Source organism: Phaethon aethereus (assembly GCF_964289735.1).
Source record: "Phaethon aethereus genome assembly, chromosome: 1".
NCBI classification, from domain to species: Eukaryota; Metazoa; Chordata; class Aves; order Phaethontiformes; family Phaethontidae; genus Phaethon; species Phaethon aethereus.
This window is the reverse complement of record NC_138575.1, coordinates 62,516,942-62,535,695: the sequence shown is the minus strand read 5'-3', so window position 1 is coordinate 62,535,695 and position 18,754 is coordinate 62,516,942. Positions and strand designations below refer to the sequence as shown.

The window sequence follows — 18,754 nt, the reverse complement described above, 5'->3', positions numbered from 1 at the left end:
TACATATTTTTGGCCAATATTAGTGACTGAGAAAGAAATGAGATTCCATGCTTGTGCCTAACCATCATCTTCTTTCTCTCTTTTACCATGTGAGGAAGAGATGAAGTCAAAGCAATAAGCTGATCAAAACATTAAAGTTTTGATGATCTTATGACAGTAGGTGCTTCACATACTTGAAAAATAGATACAGACAGTATCTCTGCAATCCACGCTGGTCAGAGATTCCTGTACCAGCATTTTTCATCCTTTCCTCACAGCCAGTGACAGTTTTCATGCATCAAGTGTGACGAGTTAGGGTAGATTCTAATCCTGCCATCACAGCTCTCACAGAGATCACACACTGTCAACCTGTTGTGAGGCAGGCGTGATGTTTACAGTTTTCTTCCCAAATTATGTGGCTTAATTCTGAGCGTCTTAAGAAAGTGTGCATTATGATTTCAATTGTGTTTATTAGCTTCAGCATAAAGCTCTTAAGTATATTGTCAAAAAGGTGCAGGATTTGTCTTGTCTGTTATTTAAAGTGTACTGTATCATGTATTGCTGTTTACATGGATGTTTTCCTGCAGGTGCTCAAAGTATCTTGCATCAGGGATTCGTTACAATTCAATTTTATTTTTCAATAAAATTAGAAGCATGTAATTAGCACTGCTGAGTATGTAGCACAGTAGGATATAACTACTGTAAGGCTGTCCAGTTTGATTGGAAGGGAAAGGTCTCTTCTCTAACAAAGTCACCTACTCAGTTATCTAGGTATAAAATACAGTGAAGTGTACAATAACCATTTCACTAAATATGGCAATTCTATGTGTACTCCCTCAGAACTGGTGCTCTTTTTGTTACAGTAATACAAAAGTTCTTCTGTGAATGTTTCCCAATAAAATCAGGAACTGTATTACAGCGTCTTAGAATGTGCTTCTGCATCATGCTAGTGGAGGTCTAATTGCACTACAGGGTCCGTAATACACAGAAACACTGCAGAACAGTCACCGTGCAGCAGAACTCCACTCCTTAAAATGCTGCATAAGGTTTCATTTTGGGCTGTTTAACATAGGCTAGACAACTAAAGACACCTCGTACGTAATACTGCAGATATTTCCTGTATAGCTTTCTCTACCAGCAGAACTTACTGAGTGCCAGGGTGTTTTAATGCATCACCTCTGTAAACGTTTAATGAAAATACTTCATTGTCAAGTAAACTGTTTCCTCACCTTACATGAAAGTAAAGATAATCTCAACTGTGTAACTGTCACTCCAGCCTCCCTCTCCAGCTGTAAGCACACAAAACTGATGGTCATTTATTCACATATTTAACAAATACTTAGTTTTCTAAAATCAGTTAATTATAAAACGCGTTGCATCTCAAACTATTGCATACTGCAAAACGTAGTGTATGAATGCATTTAAGTGTTTTCAGTATCAGCTATCAGGACGAGTTATTTTGAACTTCCCTGAAGGGTCAGGAATAAACCAGTTTTCCCAGAGATCAGTGTGAACACTGGGATAGTCCCAAGGTTTGTATCTCCCATTCCAATGAAGTAATTTAGCTTCTTGAAGAAAATGCTCTGAGTAACGAGTATCAGGACTCCAACCTGCATGGGTACATTAAAAGAAAAAAAATCCAGTTTTTAATAATTGAAGACACTGTGAGGCAAATTCAGGGGTTTTTTAAAGTCTGATTAGTATGGTTTCACCTGTTAATAGACAACTAGTTATATGATAGACTAGCTTTTTTCAACTACTTGCCTCTTTGATGCAGAATTAGAAAAAAATCTCACCAAGTTTCCTCTCTCTTAACACTTTTAACATCTTGGCACAGCTGAGGTTAAAAAAAAAAAATCCTTTTACTATTCATTTCACTGTACCAGCTAAGCCATTCTCTTTTTCCCAGGATAATTCACCATTCCCAGGTGAATGGTAACTATGTCCTCCACGAACGCTGACAATGCCAGCACTGCCAGGCATCCCACCACCTTCTTCTGTGCCTCTTAAAAGTGTCTGATTTTTTTCAGTCTCTCACTACATTCAGATCTTTCATGCATTCTTTCCCTTGTTTATGGCAATATAGGTTAGGTGTTCTTCAAACATGTAACTTCGTCCTTGGTATTTTGGGGGGTTTTTTAATCCAATTTAATGGCTATTAAGGGTTTGGGTTTTTTTTTTTGCAGGGTTCAGCTATTTTGTTTGCTTAACTTGTTAAGATATTTGCATAATGACACCCGTGAGGAACTCCCACATTCTGCCCTACACTGAAGAAGGCAGGGCTAATGAGCGCTGGGGGAAGCAGGGATTACATACTGTGGCTCTGAGGTATAAAGTAATGCTTCAATGAGGTAAAGTAATGTAAGGTCCTGTATAGGAGTCTTACAAACTGCTCACTTTATCTAGTTCCAGCTGCAAACGGTGGGAAGTTAAACTTACCAAGATGCCTTATGTGCCACATAGGATTAATAGTGGAATACTTTCCATGAAATACAATCAGCATTGGAGAGGTTGCCACACCTCCCCCAAGGGTGCTGCTATAGAGGTTTTCCCTGCAAAAGAGGTGGGGGGGAAATGCAAAAAATGTTCAAAACCTCAACCAAAAAGTCTTCAGTACAAAAGTCACAAGATTAAAAATAAGTATTCTGCAAAATTCAAAATTACTTTGAACGGACCAGTTTTCAGCATACTCCTTCCTAATGCTGTTAACTGGTGGTATCTGCAACTCCAGTTCCTGTCCAGTAAACCATTGCTACCAAAGAAAATAGGAGTCGGATCCAACATGAAGCCAATTACTTCTACACACTGCCTACAAGGCCAACAAAGTTTACAGTACAAAAAAAGCCACTAACATAAAGGTATCAAACTTATTTTAGCCTGGTTCCTTAAGAAAATGTAAACGTTTCCATGTGTTTCATTCTCTCTGTCCTTCTTCCCCCTCCCTCCCAGCTTTTAGTCCCATAAATTAACTGCAAAACAGATTTGCCAAAGTCTAGTTAGTGTAAACTAACATCTAAGGGGTATCACTGTCCTATGATTCTTGTGATAAATCTGGGGCTAGATAAAGCCAAGTTACTGTAAGGAGAGGCAGCAGGAGGCAGCAGCCGGGTGTCTGGCCACAGCATGCTCAAGGTCCTGCTGGCCAGTCAACACCTGGGCAAAGCCACCACACCTATGGGGCACTGTGCCAGCTGCCAGCCCAGCAAGGAGGAAACCCGAGGAGTACCAAGAGGTGCTTGGAGGCTACAGCACACAACAAAACCCATACACTCCCCTCAAAACTAGGTTTCAACTGCTAACCCATTCGTTTCACTGTTGTTTCAAAATCCAGCTAAAAGGAACATGAATGTTACTAAGGTGTAAAAATTTTATAGATAAAATTTGCAGTAAGATTCATGGAGGTTTAAAAAGCATAGCAGTAGCTTGTCAGGATACGTTAGATAAGCAGAGTAAGAAAAAGCACCATTTGGGTTTTCATTCCTTCAATGTGTGTATCATTTGCGTCTCCCCTCCACTTGTTCAACAAGTAGTGGACCTAGTCCAACAGCACAAGCTATTTGGTTTCAGTTTAGCCTTACTAAATTTAAATTTAACCCTCTGCAGAGAAAGAAAGTACATGTCAAGTTTGCAAATGCAGGTTAACAGTGAACCAGCATTAAAAAAAAAGAACAGTGATTGTTTCACTGTCACGACTTATTCATGGTCAGTACCAAAAAGGTATCTTTCATGTCAAACTTGGTTCATCTATAGAAGTGGCTTCTACTGGTATTTAAGAAATATGGTGTCCAGTTACAGATTGGCTGACATTACAATAGGAGCAACCCCACAGAAACAAGGAAACACTCCTTTAAGCCACCCTCAGGAAGGGAAGATCGTAAGTGGTTTGATCCCAAGTGAGGTGGGTGACCCAAAACAAAGAACCACGTGTTCTCAGTGTCCCACAGGATTAAGTGTGGCTTGTGATCAAACACAACACTAAAATTCCAGGTGGCCATTTCCAGGTACACAACTGGTCAGATTTAAGCAAATGGAAATTCTGGAACACGAGTTACATTGCTTTAAGAGATCTCAGAGAAAGACTGCTTGGATTTAAAAACTTTTAAGAGCTTTTAAACAGAAAACGAAACTGTAAACTGAATATTAAAAGTAAACTGCAAAGCTAGATTTCTACACATACTCTACATTTCTTTGCATCCACTTTTCCAACTGCTTTGTAATCCGCTGACGTTTCCATTCAGTCATGTTAGCAACAATTACTCCAGGATTAAAGGAGCAGGTGCTGGGGCTGATGCCAAGATCTCTAACTGCTTGCTTTCTGTAGTCCAGGAAGCCCATGTATGTGTTCTAAGAAATAAAAAAAAAAAGTATGTTTATCCCCTATGAATCTCTGTAAAGATAAGTGTAAATGCATCTCTCTGCTTCTCACATGGAGACTAGAAACACGCTCTCAAAGCTGAGCTACTAGATGATGGCTACCTGTCTTTATTTACATGTGACACAAGGCTGAAAGGCAGGATGCTTCTAGCTACTAAATTACTTTTCCCACAGTATTGTTCCGTGGGAGTTTGGTAAGGCTCTCCCCTCACCACATATTTGCCTTTCTGTGGCTTGCTCTGATGTGTCACACTTGTGCGGACACAATACTAGAGGGACTCACTGACAATTCTGGGGAGCTCACCTCAGGAATTAGCCTTCAAACTAAGAGCTTCAAATCCTTCAAACAGAGCTACTAAAAAAAATTTAGTTCTTTATTACCTGTAAAGCTATTACAAAACTATAAAAAAAAAACCCAAAAAAACTTTCATTTTGGGGAAAACATACAAAATCATCTTACATTTGAGGGTAAAGAATACATTCCGGATTAGAATTCCAAAATGGCATCTTACCTGCATCCCTACACTTCTAATCATTTCATGTGTAGAAGGCAGATCACAATCATCTGAAAAAGCTGCAGCATGTCCAGGAGCTAACTTAGTGTCGTAGAGTTCCTGGATGTCACCTGATTACAGAAAGGTCAAAAGCATAAGAAGAAACTTGCTTCACTGCTACCAAGTTGATAGGATAACTTCTGTTCTCATGTATGTTTACTTAAGAACATACCGATTTTAGGGGACGGCCCAGGTATTAAGAAGGCTGAATTTTGTAATAAGGGACAATTTTCAAATTTGAGTCCTGTACCTGGATGTCCAACATCTATCTTTAGATATTATCATCAATATTCAATACATCCATATTCTGGTCTGAATGTCCAAAATCAGCTACAGCAGAAGCCAATGACACTGCTGAGAAGCCTGGTTACCAAGTTATGCATTCATAGGGCTCGCCTTTGGAGAAGGAGGGCACAGGCAATTTTTCTGAGCATCTTCAAGTCCCACAAAAGTGCCACTTCAGTCTCTCACACAGATCAGGTTTTTCCTGGTGTTACTGTGTTTATACCTCATACTGAGATACCTGCATTCTCAGCACTAGCCAGCTGAAATATGCCTGTCACACTTGACCATCCCTGCTGGCTTTACAAGACCACCCAGCATCTCACCCATCACCTGGCTAGCAGGTACCCATGATGTGCCAGAACAGTTTCTGGGCGGGTGGGAAGCATGGCACTGCCACAGCCATTGAAGGAGTCTGCATCCAAACCCCCTACAGCTACCAGCTTTGCTGCTGGGCACAGGTAAGATGAATTATCTTGGAAGGTCACATATGGCCCAGTAGCCTGAGGTGAGCTCATTAAAAGACTAGCAACTAAAACCAGTCCACATACTGCAAACACTGGAACTACTATTTCTGGAATAAGCAGAGATTATTTATTTGTCTGAACCCATCAGCTGGTTGGAAAACTTGGTTTAGGACTCATGTCCCACCAAGAAATAGTATTTGAATTAATAATATTTTCTCCTGATTCTAAAGAGCTTCTGCTTTTTCAAGAGAAAAGCAGAAAAAGGAAGGAAAAAAAAAAATCAAACCAAACAACTCTGGGCTGACACCCCAAGTTCAGTATGTTTCATTCTTAACGCTTTGCAGTAATCAACAACCAATAAATAAACGATCCCAAAATGCCATTCACTCCCACTGCAGAGGCATCTGACAGAAAGCAGTCTCACATTACAGCTAAGACATAGGGAGCGGCCACTGGAACAGGCATCCACCTGCCCTCCACTCCACTCCCGTATGTCCATCTTTATTCCCCTTCTCTGGGCCCTATGACTGTGTGGCCCAAGGTTGAGCAAGACAGGCTGGCTGAAGCAAAGGGAAAAAAAAAAAAATACTAAAGGTTTGGGTTTTGTTATGGCTTTTTGTACTGCTAGTCTTCTGCCAGGTCAACCAGCTGAATCGGCTTACCCTGCAGCCGCACCAGTGTAGGCATGACACAAGTAACAGGAGCTGCCTGAGGACCAAGAAACCACTTCCCTCAGCAGTGGCCCACCATGAGCTGCAACATCAAGCTGCACCACTATCCTGCAGCTCCAGAAAGACCATCAGCAGACATAAGGTAGCACCCCTAACGAAAGAGAAAGCCCTACCTCCCCTTTTCTCCTAGCCACGCTGCCTTGACTCCTACCAAGGAACTAATTCAGGCTGAAAGTAATCGCGTTTCTGGTGAACGCCTGCGCAGGGGCAAGGAGGAGTGCAGGGGAAGTGATGAGCTCAGCTTCGAGCACTTTTGAAACTGGAGCGTAAATGAAGACTTTAAGAACCTTTCAAAGAGTTAAATATTGCTGTTGTCCATTGATGACAAACAGAGTAACAAAACCAAAAAGCAGAGATAGCCACAGGAAACACAGATATTGAAGAAAGTGTGATATGAAGTCTATTGCACATTAAAATGAGACAGGCAGAGCAGACTAATTGTATTTTATAAAGCAGCTAATAGAGGCCCCTTTAAGTGCAGATGTTCTGAAATCTGCCACTAAAGAGACAAAACTATAAAAAGGTGCAGAGAAGCAGCTGGAGAATAAAACTGTACTTCTGTCATGTGTAAATTCACTGATCTTAATGTTCTTACCTCAAAAGATTAATTTAGGTAAAAAATTTTGTTATAGTTACACTCACTCCTTTCCAAAAGGAATTTTCATCGGAACATCCCCTTAATGTTTAACAAGGCTAGGTGAAAAGATTTTCTTCTCCCTGTGTACTGGACCTGGCTAGGATAGAGTTAATTGTCTTCACAGCAGCTCATATGGTGCTGTGGTTTAGATTTTTGACCAAAACAGCACCGACAGAACACTAATGTTCTTGCTTTTGCTGAACAGCGTTTGCACAGCATCAAGGCCACCTCTGTTCCTCACTCTGCCCCCGCAGTGAACAGATGAGGGGGTGTGCAGTAGGCTAGGAGGGGACATGACCGGGCAGATGACCCACACCGACCAAAGAGATGTTCCATACCATGTAACGTTATGCTCAGCACTAACAGGGAAAAGAGAGGGCCTGGGGGGGGGTTAGCTCAGGAACTGGCTGGGCATCTGTATACCCACTGGAGGTGGTGAGTGATTGCCTTTACATCACTTGTTTTGTTTTCTTCTCTTTTCTTCCACTTATTCTCTACTTTTTAAATACTTGTTTGTTTTATCTTGACCATCAAGTTTTCCTGCTTTTGTTTTTCCTTCCCTCTTGCCCCATCCCACTGGGGGTTAAACCACAACACTGATTAAAAAAATGTTATAAAATAACAAGAAAACAATATGATAAAACAAGGGAGGACAACAACTCTACAGAGCTGTAAAAATACACTTGGAAAGAAGAGAAAAAAATATAAATTAATCTTTAAAAACTAATTGTTCCTCCAATTAGAATTCTTTGTATGAAAAAAAAAAAGACATTTTTCAGGAACTGAATGTTTTCTAAGTGCTCACATTTGTGTAGGAGGTCTGAAATCTTTGCTCAAGATTCTGCAAATTGCTATGGATTCTGAGCTGAAAATGCTCAAAATCATATTTCGAGTGTTTGGAATTTAAACCCTCTTATTTGAGTAGATTCCTCTTGCTCTCAAGAACAGCAGTTCTGGATCAGGAAATGCATTTGTGGGAATTCATATACTAGCAGGAAATGCATGTCACATACTTAACAATAAATATTGCAGCATCTAAGTGAAATCCATTATATGTTTCAGCAATTAACGAGATTCAATTAAAATGAAATCCATACATACAATTTTGATCAAAATCAACTATTCAAAAGATATATGGAGAGAAGATCTACTTCAGACTTTCCTTTACATAAACAAACAGATTATTTGTAGTTTTCCTGAGAGGAACAATCTGAGAAGCTGCCTCCATTTCTATTATCTCTCATAGTTCCAAACAACTGTAAAAGCTGCAATAACTTTGACTTTAATTCTGCTAGAAGCTGCTTTTTGGATGACAGCTTACCTTGAACAATGATATCATCATCCAAATATATTACTTTCTCATGTTTCTGGATAAGCAAAGGAAGATAAAATCGAACGAAGTTCAGCTATTAAACAAAAAAACAGGTAAAAACTAAATGGTAAAGCTGTTTAATGTAGTCTCAGCTTCTGTAGTTAATATATGATAGTATATATGTACATAAGACAGTAGTTTCTGTCTCTATTAATGATCAGTTTTAATTTCTCTCTTCACTGAGTACTAGCCAGTGATCATTTGCTTCCTCCCCCATAACTTCAATAGTATCCTGAATCCATTATTACTATTATTATTTATCCCTACTTTACTTACTATGGCCCTAATCAAGCAGCCCAAAACAGCTGCTTCTTCACAGAATCATTTAGGTTGGAAGGGGCCTTTTGAGATCATCTTGTCCAACCCCTCTTCTCAAGCACCGTCCACCCAAGCAGGCTGCCAGGGACCATACCCAGTTGGGTTTTGAGTATCTTCACAGATGGAGACTCAGCAGCCTCTCTGGGCAACCTGCTCCGGTGTTTTGACTACCCTCACCATTAAAAAAAGTTTTTTCCTGTGCCCAGAGGAAATTTTATGTATTTTTATTTGTGCCCATTGCCTCTTGTCCCTCCCCTCTGGTATTTATACACATTGATAAGATCCTCCTGAGCCATCTCTTCTTCAAGCTGAAGAGCCTCAGCTCTCTCAGCCTCTTCTCATATAAAAAAATGCTCCAGTCCCTTAATCATCTTTGCAGCCCTGTGTTGGACTTACCCCAGCAAGTCCATATCTTTCTTGTACTGGGGTGCTCAGAATTGGACACAGTACTCCAGATGCAGCCTTACCAGCGCCGAGTAAAGAGGAAAGATCACCTTCCTGGACCTGCTGGCAAGGTCTTTCTAATGCATTTTTACAGCATACATCATACAAAACACTTTAAATTTAATAGTGTCATCATCCCACTTTATAGGAATTATTTGACTGGTGGCACAGACAATGACTTCTACAATGGCAATGAAGAACACAGCAGAGGGAAAAAGAATATAAGAACCACCATACTGATTCAGACCATTTTACCCAGCACCTGCCTTCACAGGGGTCCTAAGCAGATGCTCAGTGAAAAATAAGAATAGAGTAAGCATACAAAAACTTGTTCCAAGTATTCTCCTAGCTTTCAGTTATTTTCAGCTCAAGGGATTTCCTGAACCAGATGTGATCTCTCTAAATATAAACTTCAGTCCTCACTGAATCCTTCTAAATTTTTCCATCCACAAGACCTTTCAGCAAGGAATTCGGAGGTTTAGTACCCATTGCATGAAAAATGTGCAACATTTCTTCTTTGTTCTGACTGTGGCTCCTACTAATTTAATCTAATGGCCATTAGTTCCTGCATTGGGAGAGACAGTGATCAACCATCACCCATCCCGTCCTGCATGCCACTCAGTTCTGTAGACCTCTACTATTTTAATGCTAGAAGTCACATTTCCAGGCTGAACAGCTTTAACTCACTGATTTCTTGCATGAAATCTTTACCATATGTTAGAAATGTCAAAGGCTCAGAGAAGGCAGCAAGAATAAACATTCTGAACAGACCTGAACATTTTCCAGTGGTGCTACCTCTTTTTCAGATAAGAGGACAAAGACTGCACATAATATTTAGGATGTGGGAAAACTATGGATTCATATTGTGGCATAATGATGTTCTCCATTTTGAACCTTACTCCTTTCCTAATTAATTTCTAACATCTGATTTGCCTTTTCTGACAGCCAGTAATATTAGTCATTAGCCTGTGAATTAACCCTGGACATGAGCAGAATGCAGCCAACTCGGCATCATGGAGGCACAAAGAACACTATTAGATCTTCCCTCTAATAAACTCTGAATATATTCTTAAAGATACAACCAAGTTTATGCCACCAAACAATGCGGTCTCAGCAAGACAGACAACTTGCAAGGAGCTTGTTATAGTGCTTTGGGGGTTGGACTAGATGACTTCTAAAGGTCCCTTCCAACCCAAACGATTCTATGATAGTGCACTTTTACTTTTTGAGTGAGAGCATAGCATTTAGATCTGACATGGCTTCTCTGGCTTGCAACCCTCTGTGTAATGGAACAGAGAGCTAGGACATGAGGAACTGGCTGGATGGCCGAGTCTAGAGAGTTGTGGTGAACGGCGTTAAATCCGGCTGGCGGCCGGTCACAAGCGGTCCTCCCCAGGGCTCGGTTCTGGGGCCGGTCTTGTTCAATATCTTTATAGATGATCTAGATGAGGGAATCGAGTACTTCCTCAGTAAGTTTGCAGATGACACCAAGTTGGGTGGGAGTGTTGATCTGCTGGAGGGTAGGAGGGCTCTGCAGAGGGATCTGGACAGGCTGGATCAATGGGCGGAGGCCAACTGTATGAGGTTTAACAAGGCCAAATGCAGGGTCCTGCACTTTGGCCACAACAACCCCATGCAACGCTACAGGCTTGTGGAGGAGTGGCTGGAGAGTTGCCCAGCAGAAGAGGACCTGGAGGTGCTGGCTGACAGCTGGCTGAATATGAGCCGGCAGTGTGCCCAGGTGGCCAAGGCGGCCAACAGTGTCCTGGCCTGTATCAGCAATAGTGTGGCCAGCAGGAGTAGGGAAGTGATCGTGCCCCTGTACTCGGCACTGGTGAGGCCGCATCTCAAATACTGTGTTCAGTTTTGGGCCCCTCACTACAAGAAGGACATTGAGGTGCTGGAGCGTGTCCAGAGAAGGGCAACGAAGCTGGTGAGGGGTCTGGAGCACAAGTCTTCTGAGGAGCGCCTGAGGGAACTGGGGTTGTTTAGTCTGGAGGAGGCTGAGGGGAGACCTTATCGCTCTCTACAACTACCTGAAAGGGGGTTGTGGTGACGAGGGCGCTGGTCTCTTCTCCCAAGTAACCAGCGATAGGATGAGAGGAAATGGCCTCAAGTTGCGCCAGGAGAGGTTTAGATTGGATATTAGGAAAAACTTCTTCACTGAGAGGGTGGTCAGGCTGCCCAGGGAGGTGGTGGAATCGCCATCTCTGGAAGTGTTCAAAAAACGAGTGGATGTGGCGCTTCAAGACATGGTTTAGGGAACATGGTGGCGCTGGATTAATGGTTGGACTTAATGATCTTGAAGGTCCTTTCCAACCTAATGATTCTGTGATTCTGTGACATTTTAAAGCCTGTAATAAGCGTTAAAGATCCTGAAAATTTGTTATGCAGTGTTCATTTACTCACAGGCTGCAGTAGCTCAGGACGTGATGCATCTTGTCTGATTTTTCCTTTTAGTACCATAGGGTTGAATTCCACAACTTTAAATTTTATTTCTTTCAGTTTAGAATTTTCAATCCATTTTCTGTCATAAAAAAGAGGAAATACTGAGTGTGTGGCAAGTACTTCCAGTATTAAATTCACAGACTCATAGGAGAATAAGAGACCTAGAAAGCTCACTCGATCTATTCTATCCCAAGATAGAGTCACTTATGTCCACAGCTATTGCACACAGACATTTGTTTCACCTGTTCTTAAAGAAACACACAACAAAAAACACCACCCCAAAAAACAACAAAGCAAACACCCCACACCACTGCCAAAAACAGAGGCTCCACATGTTGCCCAGACAACACATCTTTCACCATCGCTAGCATTAAATGCTATTTTTCTAGGCTTTCTTGCTATAGTTAAAGACCATTTTTTTCTTATCCTATGTACCGTGTTTTTAAAGCAGATGTTAGTTTTCTCTCTTTTACAGTTTCACATCCCTCAAGATGACTACCACATCACCTAACTATATTTTCTTTAGACTAAGCTAATTTTTTTCATTATTTTGTCAGATTTCTTGACACCATTGCTTATTTCCTCCTCTGACCTGTCTTCTAAATCATTCCTGAAGGCACCTAAAACTAAACATCACACTTTCTGATGCATTAATAATGTCTGCAAGATCATAAAAAAGTTTCCTCACATCTCCTGTGGTCATATGCGTCAACATGTATATCCACTATGATGCATGCCTTCCCCCCCACCCCTTTTTTTTTTTAATCAGTGTGGTCAGTTATCAGTCATAATTCTGTATTTTTCCAAGTCAGTGCTACCAAACTCCTGCTTCACTCTGAGCCAATACAATCAGCTATTCCCACCTATATTACTTTGTCATTACCTCTACTGAATTTCATCACATTTTAAAGTTCATTTTTCCAATTCAACATGATTAGTTTATTTTCAGCCCTTGCCCTCAATGTATCTGCTGCCTCTTTTCCAGCTTCATGCCAGTTGCAGATTCATAAAGAACATTTTCACTCTATTATCTAGGTTAGTGATGAACAGGATGGGAAAAACTCCCTCTGGAACCCCACTCATTACATCTTTTCACTTTGACTCAAATTGTGGGTACACAGGCTACAGAAGTGCAGTAGCCAGAGGTGAGAACTGCTAAGAAATCTGCTTTAGTTTTGATTCACACTTTCCCCCTCTTTTAGACAATGTTTGCAAATTTTAACACCCAAACATACTTGCATTACAAGCTTCTTTGGGCCTCTATTTATAAACTTTAATACACACTCTTAGCTGAAATTAACTTTACACAGAAAGTTTTTCTACTCTGAAGCTTAAGACACAGCACCAGATGAGAGGTTAAGCGCAGTGCCGTAAAGTGGGCTTGTGACAAGTAAGCATGTATATACTTACCTTACTACAGACTCTTCTGCAGCCGATCTACAAAAGGCAAAGAGGCACAGGTGTGGGCATGGTCTGGCTATTTCACACCCCTTTACACCAGTCAGTGCCTTGCGTAGGGCAAAATGGTCCTTTTTCCTACATGTTGGGAATCCTGTGGATTGCTACCAATAGCACTACTTAAATAAGAGAGAGAAAGATTTCCCTGAAAAGCCCTCCAAAGTCTATGTCCATGCTAAGGAGAACAACAACGTGGTCCTAACTATAGCATGAAACAAAATAAGGCTGGTATATACCGAATATGCGGGATGGTGGTCTTCAGCCCAACTATGTAGAACAAGACATTAGCCTCTGTGTTGCTGTAGATGCTGCTGATTGCTGCTACAGCTGCACCCATTCTGCCCGCAGCAGCACAGATTACAACTGGGATTTCTTCTTCCATTTCTTCAGGACTCCCCAAATCAACTACAAGAAACAGAACTATGCATTATAATAGAAAATCAAGAACCTTTTTGTGTCAGATCTGGGTCATAGGAATGAGTGTGTAGTTCCGTAAGCAGTGGAATCGTATCACAATCACCCCATTTTCTTACCACATCCTATACACACCCTCATTGGGTAAGGCACACAGCATGAGCTGTCGCTAATCCAGAACTATGTGCAGGTTGACTGGACTGTTGGATATGTAACCGAGCTCTTGGCATCTTCTGCTCAGCAGGAGCACAATTCAGCCTGTCCGCCATGTAGCTGCTTATTCACATGAAGCCTGAAGAAGTTTGAGTACGTTTGAGACTTCTCAGTTATATTTAGTACAGATTGAGCAATAGGTTCCAAAATTATCAAAGGAAAGAGGTAAGTTGAAGAGATGGTGCAACTGCATGAGCTTCACTTCTTTGGTAAGCAGGCTAGAAAGGAATAGTGCAAAATTTTGTACCAGCAGGAAGTTGCTAATCATAAAAGAAAAAAAATCTGAACAATACTGAATCAGTTCACATTACTGTTAAGGAAGCTTTTTATCCCTAGCACTGATTAACTTACAGAACTTACATGAATATATTTATGCTGGTTAAAACGTAACCATTAAACTCATAACAGCCCCAATGAAAATATACTGAAAAAATTGGTTTATACCAAGACAGTTTGCTTGTCCTGGGAACAGTGAATAGCTATTAGTATAAACATTAAATACCAGTCCAACCACATCATCCCTAGCAGGTTTCTGTGACTATAAAAATTCCATCAAAAATTTCTGCTCTAAATAGGTAGGCCAAGAACATTCCCAAAAGGGCAAACTGTGATCAAAGTTTATTATCACTTGACAACTCCAATACCGTTCAGCACAGATAAGGATGTACTCCAGCTTCCATCTACATCAGTGACATCTGGATAAAAATTGGAATCAGAATGACAATTCTTAGTCATTACTATCAATCTCCTATTTTATTCAAGTAATTCAAAAGCAAAAAATACCACATCCCATACCATATGCAACAGTGAGTAGCTCATCTACTGCAAGGCAAACAGGATTCAATAAGACAAAAGGCACAGTTCAAATGAAGAGATAAGGAATATAAAACAAGAACATAAATGAAACAGAAGTACAAGTCATTTACCTGTTTCATTCTTTATTGCAGATGGCACTTGGTGAACTTTGTTATACAGAATGGCGCACACAGTTAAGACAAGAAGTAACAGTAAGATCTGGTTAACTGAAACAAAAGGCAGAATTTGTTAACAATCAGTACAATAGTGAATTCCCAAGAACCTTTTTTTAAAAAAAAAAATCCAATTTGCAACCAGTACATATCATAACCTGTATTTGCTGTGTTTATCAAATTCTCCTTTCTCTTGTTATTTGATGAAGCTAAAATTTTTATGTTAAAAACACAATAGTATCTCACCCCCATTATAATAGTTTCCAGCTATCTGATTTTCAAGGATAATTTGCTCATTAAATCATTGAGCACCCAATATATATGGGTTACCCATACCAGGAAATTCACATGTTTCTGAATTTTACCAGGAACCTGGAATTTTCTTTTCTTGGCTAGTTTGTTGTCTGTTTAACATCACAGGACTTCGTGAGTTAATTATTTTTACCTAGCCCTTCCCTTATCTCACACTTCCCTGATAAAACTTCAAACACAGGAGAAATTTTTTTTCAATTTCAATGTATAGATCATCAAGATGTATTTGAGCAAAACTCTGCAAATATTAGAAAAACAAACCCAGCATGCTACTGAAACCAGACATGTTTCAAAATATTTGAAAAAATACATAAACATTTTGACAGTTACTTTAATTAGTAAATTCAAAACAAAGCATAAAACAGCAAAAACCTTACTGCATATTCTGATTTGCAGTTCCTACCAGACTGTCTTGTACAAGTTTACGTTATTCAACATAAAACAACCACAAGCAGGTACCGGGACAGTTCACAGAGTTCAACAGGGAAGGAATACATCATCGTCATCAACAGTGACTTTGATGATGGGAGTTCTTTATATTGGACTACTTTGTTACTCTGCACCACCAGAAAAGTTATTTAAGGTGGACAAAAGAGCAAAGGGAACAAGTTTTGAACTATTTCAATCAAAAGGGCCAACTGGCCAGAACTGGGCATGAGGATAAATTGAAATTGGTAAACATACATCACTGAACCTGCACTAATTTAAACCAGCTGAGGAGACAGCCCCTTGACTTCAGAGAAATTTTGGGTGCATAACTGAAGGCACACACCAGTCCATTTTCAGTCACTGACCCTGACAATTGATGAGGACCTCAAATTTCTTGCGGCCACACCTCAACTGCAAGTATGAACAGTATTAATGTGCAGAGTTCTGTAAAAAAGTCAGGTTCAGTGCTTTAGGCACAGCTCACATGAAACCAGCAGCTACCTGCACTCTTAGTGGGAAATTCCAGACCACCCAGTCTCACGCAGTAAAGCAGTGAGTAATTTCAAATTAATGGAGTTTATGGTCATACTTATCTGACCTCGTTAACAGGAAAAAGCTTATTTGTATACTTAGAGGTAAGCACAATTTAGCAAAACTAGAACTATAAATTTGCATGCAGCTGTGACAACAGCTGCATGAGAAATTGCATTTGACATTTCTGTCCCCTTTTAAAAATACGTATTTAAAATGTTTTTCTCTTACTTTTCTTTAAAAGAGCCATATGTCCTGTTGGACGAGAACTGTGATCTGTGGTAAAATAAAAATAAAAAAATAATTAAAAAAAAAAAAGCGCGAAAAAAAAAAATCACTAATACCAGCAGTAAATACTAGTTAGTTATTTCAGGGACAAGGTTTTGCATAATCAAATTTTACTGTTGACCTGGTAAAAGTAAAACTGAATTCTATCTTTGTAAACAACTTTTTTGGAACAAATAACTAATATTCTGGGCTAGAACTATTGCATATTTTAATTTAGGCTACGAGTATGTTGAAAAGAACAGAATTTTAATAAATTCTATCCAATCACCTACATCAGTAATAACTAAGATTTCTAAAAACTTTTTAAAGTAATGTGCAAAGAAGTATTAAAACACTCACTGATGCAATTTGTAAATACATTTACATTTATCTCTGATTTCATCTAAAACATAGCAACAATCACGAATACTAATCTCTTGCTGGAGTAAGTTCCCAAACATATGGGAATCTTATACTGGAGCAGTATCTTTCAGACTCAGAAAATTTCAGAGCAATAGTGAAAATATTTTCTAACAGCAGTATCCTTCCACTAACAGTAAGGGGAAGAGTTTGTGCAATGAGGCTGGTATCTGAGCACATTATTTGTGATGCTGAAGAAAATGAGGTAGCCTTCCTGAAAATTGTATTTCTAAACCAGGCCAAGAGTGGCCATGACTTTATACCCAAGAGGACAGAACATAATTCCTAAAATACAGGATTATGCGAAATATAACATTCACTTGAATTCTGGACCCAAAACTACTGTTTATGAAAAAAAAATAAACAAAACCAAAAAAACCTAACAGTAAAAAACAGCATCAGAAGTTGGGGCGGGGAGGGGAAAATACAACTATGTGGTCTAACCTTTATGCTATGGTAGCTGTACATAGGACAGAAACCAATCTTTTCCCTGTTTCCATACATACAGGTATGGACACATTACAGCACAGACAAGAATATATGACAGTTTCTATGCACACATAAAAATGAAGTTTATTCCGACTCCTTGAGAAGGCAGAACAGCAAGAATTCTTGAAACCTGAGTCACAAAACTGACTGCCTCTCATTGGATAATGCTCAAGTTCAGGCGGCATCCTAAATTAGTTTCTACTTCGACTAACAAGTTAAATGACAATAAAAATATGAAAAAAGCTAAGATGTGGCTTTGTTTACAAACCACTTATATTCGCATGTATTTATCTCCTAACAGACGACTAAATCATAGCAAGAGGAGTACTTCTGAAAGTCCTTTCACATCTGCAAAACTTATCTACATTCCAACCGCCCACTCTCTTCATGTGGCATTAATTTACATAGAGAGGAAATCAAGCTTATCAGTTAAAAAAAAAAAACACCACTGCTGAGAAAGCCCTTCTTTCATGCATTATACACAAGTATGGTCTTCTTATCCATTTAAAAAGTTTATTCATTTAGGTAAGCAGAGAGAAAACAGAAGCCCCTACACTCTTGGAGTAACTTTCTAACCCCACTTTAGCTAATCACAATCTTCCACTGATTTCCGTAGAGCTGACTACTATCTTTTAATGAACATTTGTAATGATAGTCACAAACAATACTGATGATCACTGCAAAATGAAAGTTGGATAGCCACAGCTTCATTTATGTTCAGAAATTATTAAATCCACACAAACTGAACCACATTTTAAACTTCAAAATCCAAACTCAGACAAACCCTCATACAAGTTTGAGTTCTAAAACTACAGCATTCCTAAGCCTTAGAAACTCAGATTGATTACTCACTGGTTTTTAAAGAAAGAGAGGAGTATTTCTTCCCCTGCAAATATTTACTCAGTTTTTCCTGACTGTAGACATTAGCTCCTGGAACCTGGCAGTCCCTAACTCAGTTGCCAAATCCTGTAACAAAATGAGGGGCTGCAGAAGGGAAAGCTCAGAAACAGTGACATTACTGCTCAGATATTTCCTGCTTAATTAGTCTTTTTACCTCTTCAAAGCAGCACAGTATTCGGAACTCCTCTCTCCTGAAGAGCTGTAGAGCTATTTACTTGGATCCTAGATAGCCCACAGCTGTAAGTACTCTTGCCAAAGCTTCCTTGACCATCATCCTCCTTTGAAGTCCCCTGCACAAGGGCCTTACAGGGCACAGTAACAGTTTTAAGATTCAATTCCTTTTTCAAACTCTTCAAAGTTTACTTTGGAGTTGTGCTGGTTTTCTTTTCTTTTTCTGCTGCTGAGGAACAGCACAGAGTCCAGACGCTGCACTGGAGGAATGAGAGCCCGTAAACCACTTCCAGATGTGCAGAACGATGATGCAGCCCCAGATCTGGCAAACTTGCCTCAGAGCTTCAGCTAGCAGATTGCAAACAAATCCTGTAAGACAGAAAGTCTTAAGGAGGTGAGGGAAAGAGAAGGAAACAAACCCTTCCAGGCGTTAATTCAACAGTCTAGTTGCAGGTTAGGATTCTAGTCATTATTTATGGTAAACATGAAGAGATAACTGGTGTGCAAGAGCCTAACAACATTCCAAAGTCAAACTGAAAGACAAAGTTTTCCTGGTGTCTGTCAAAACCTAAGGGA

The 18,754-nt window shown here is 39.9% G+C and overlaps 1 protein-coding gene across 1 annotated transcript; it reads right to left on the bottom strand.

Moving 5' to 3' along the window:
- Positions 1-1,416: 1,416 nt before the first annotated feature.
- Positions 1,417-17,986, bottom strand: GLT8D2 (glycosyltransferase 8 domain containing 2; the record flags this gene model as incomplete). The annotated part of the gene is made up of 9 exons (XM_082007609.1): positions 16,163-17,986; positions 14,618-14,713; positions 13,301-13,469; positions 11,568-11,685; positions 8,346-8,430; positions 4,866-4,978; positions 4,157-4,323; positions 2,419-2,531; positions 1,417-1,589 (listed from the first exon to the last, which is right to left on the bottom strand). The coding sequence occupies exons 1-9, from the start codon at positions 16,179-16,181 to the stop codon at positions 1,417-1,419; spliced, it is 1,053 nt and encodes a 350-aa protein (XP_081863735.1). The 5' UTR covers positions 16,182-17,986.
- Positions 17,987-18,754: the final 768 nt, after the last annotated feature.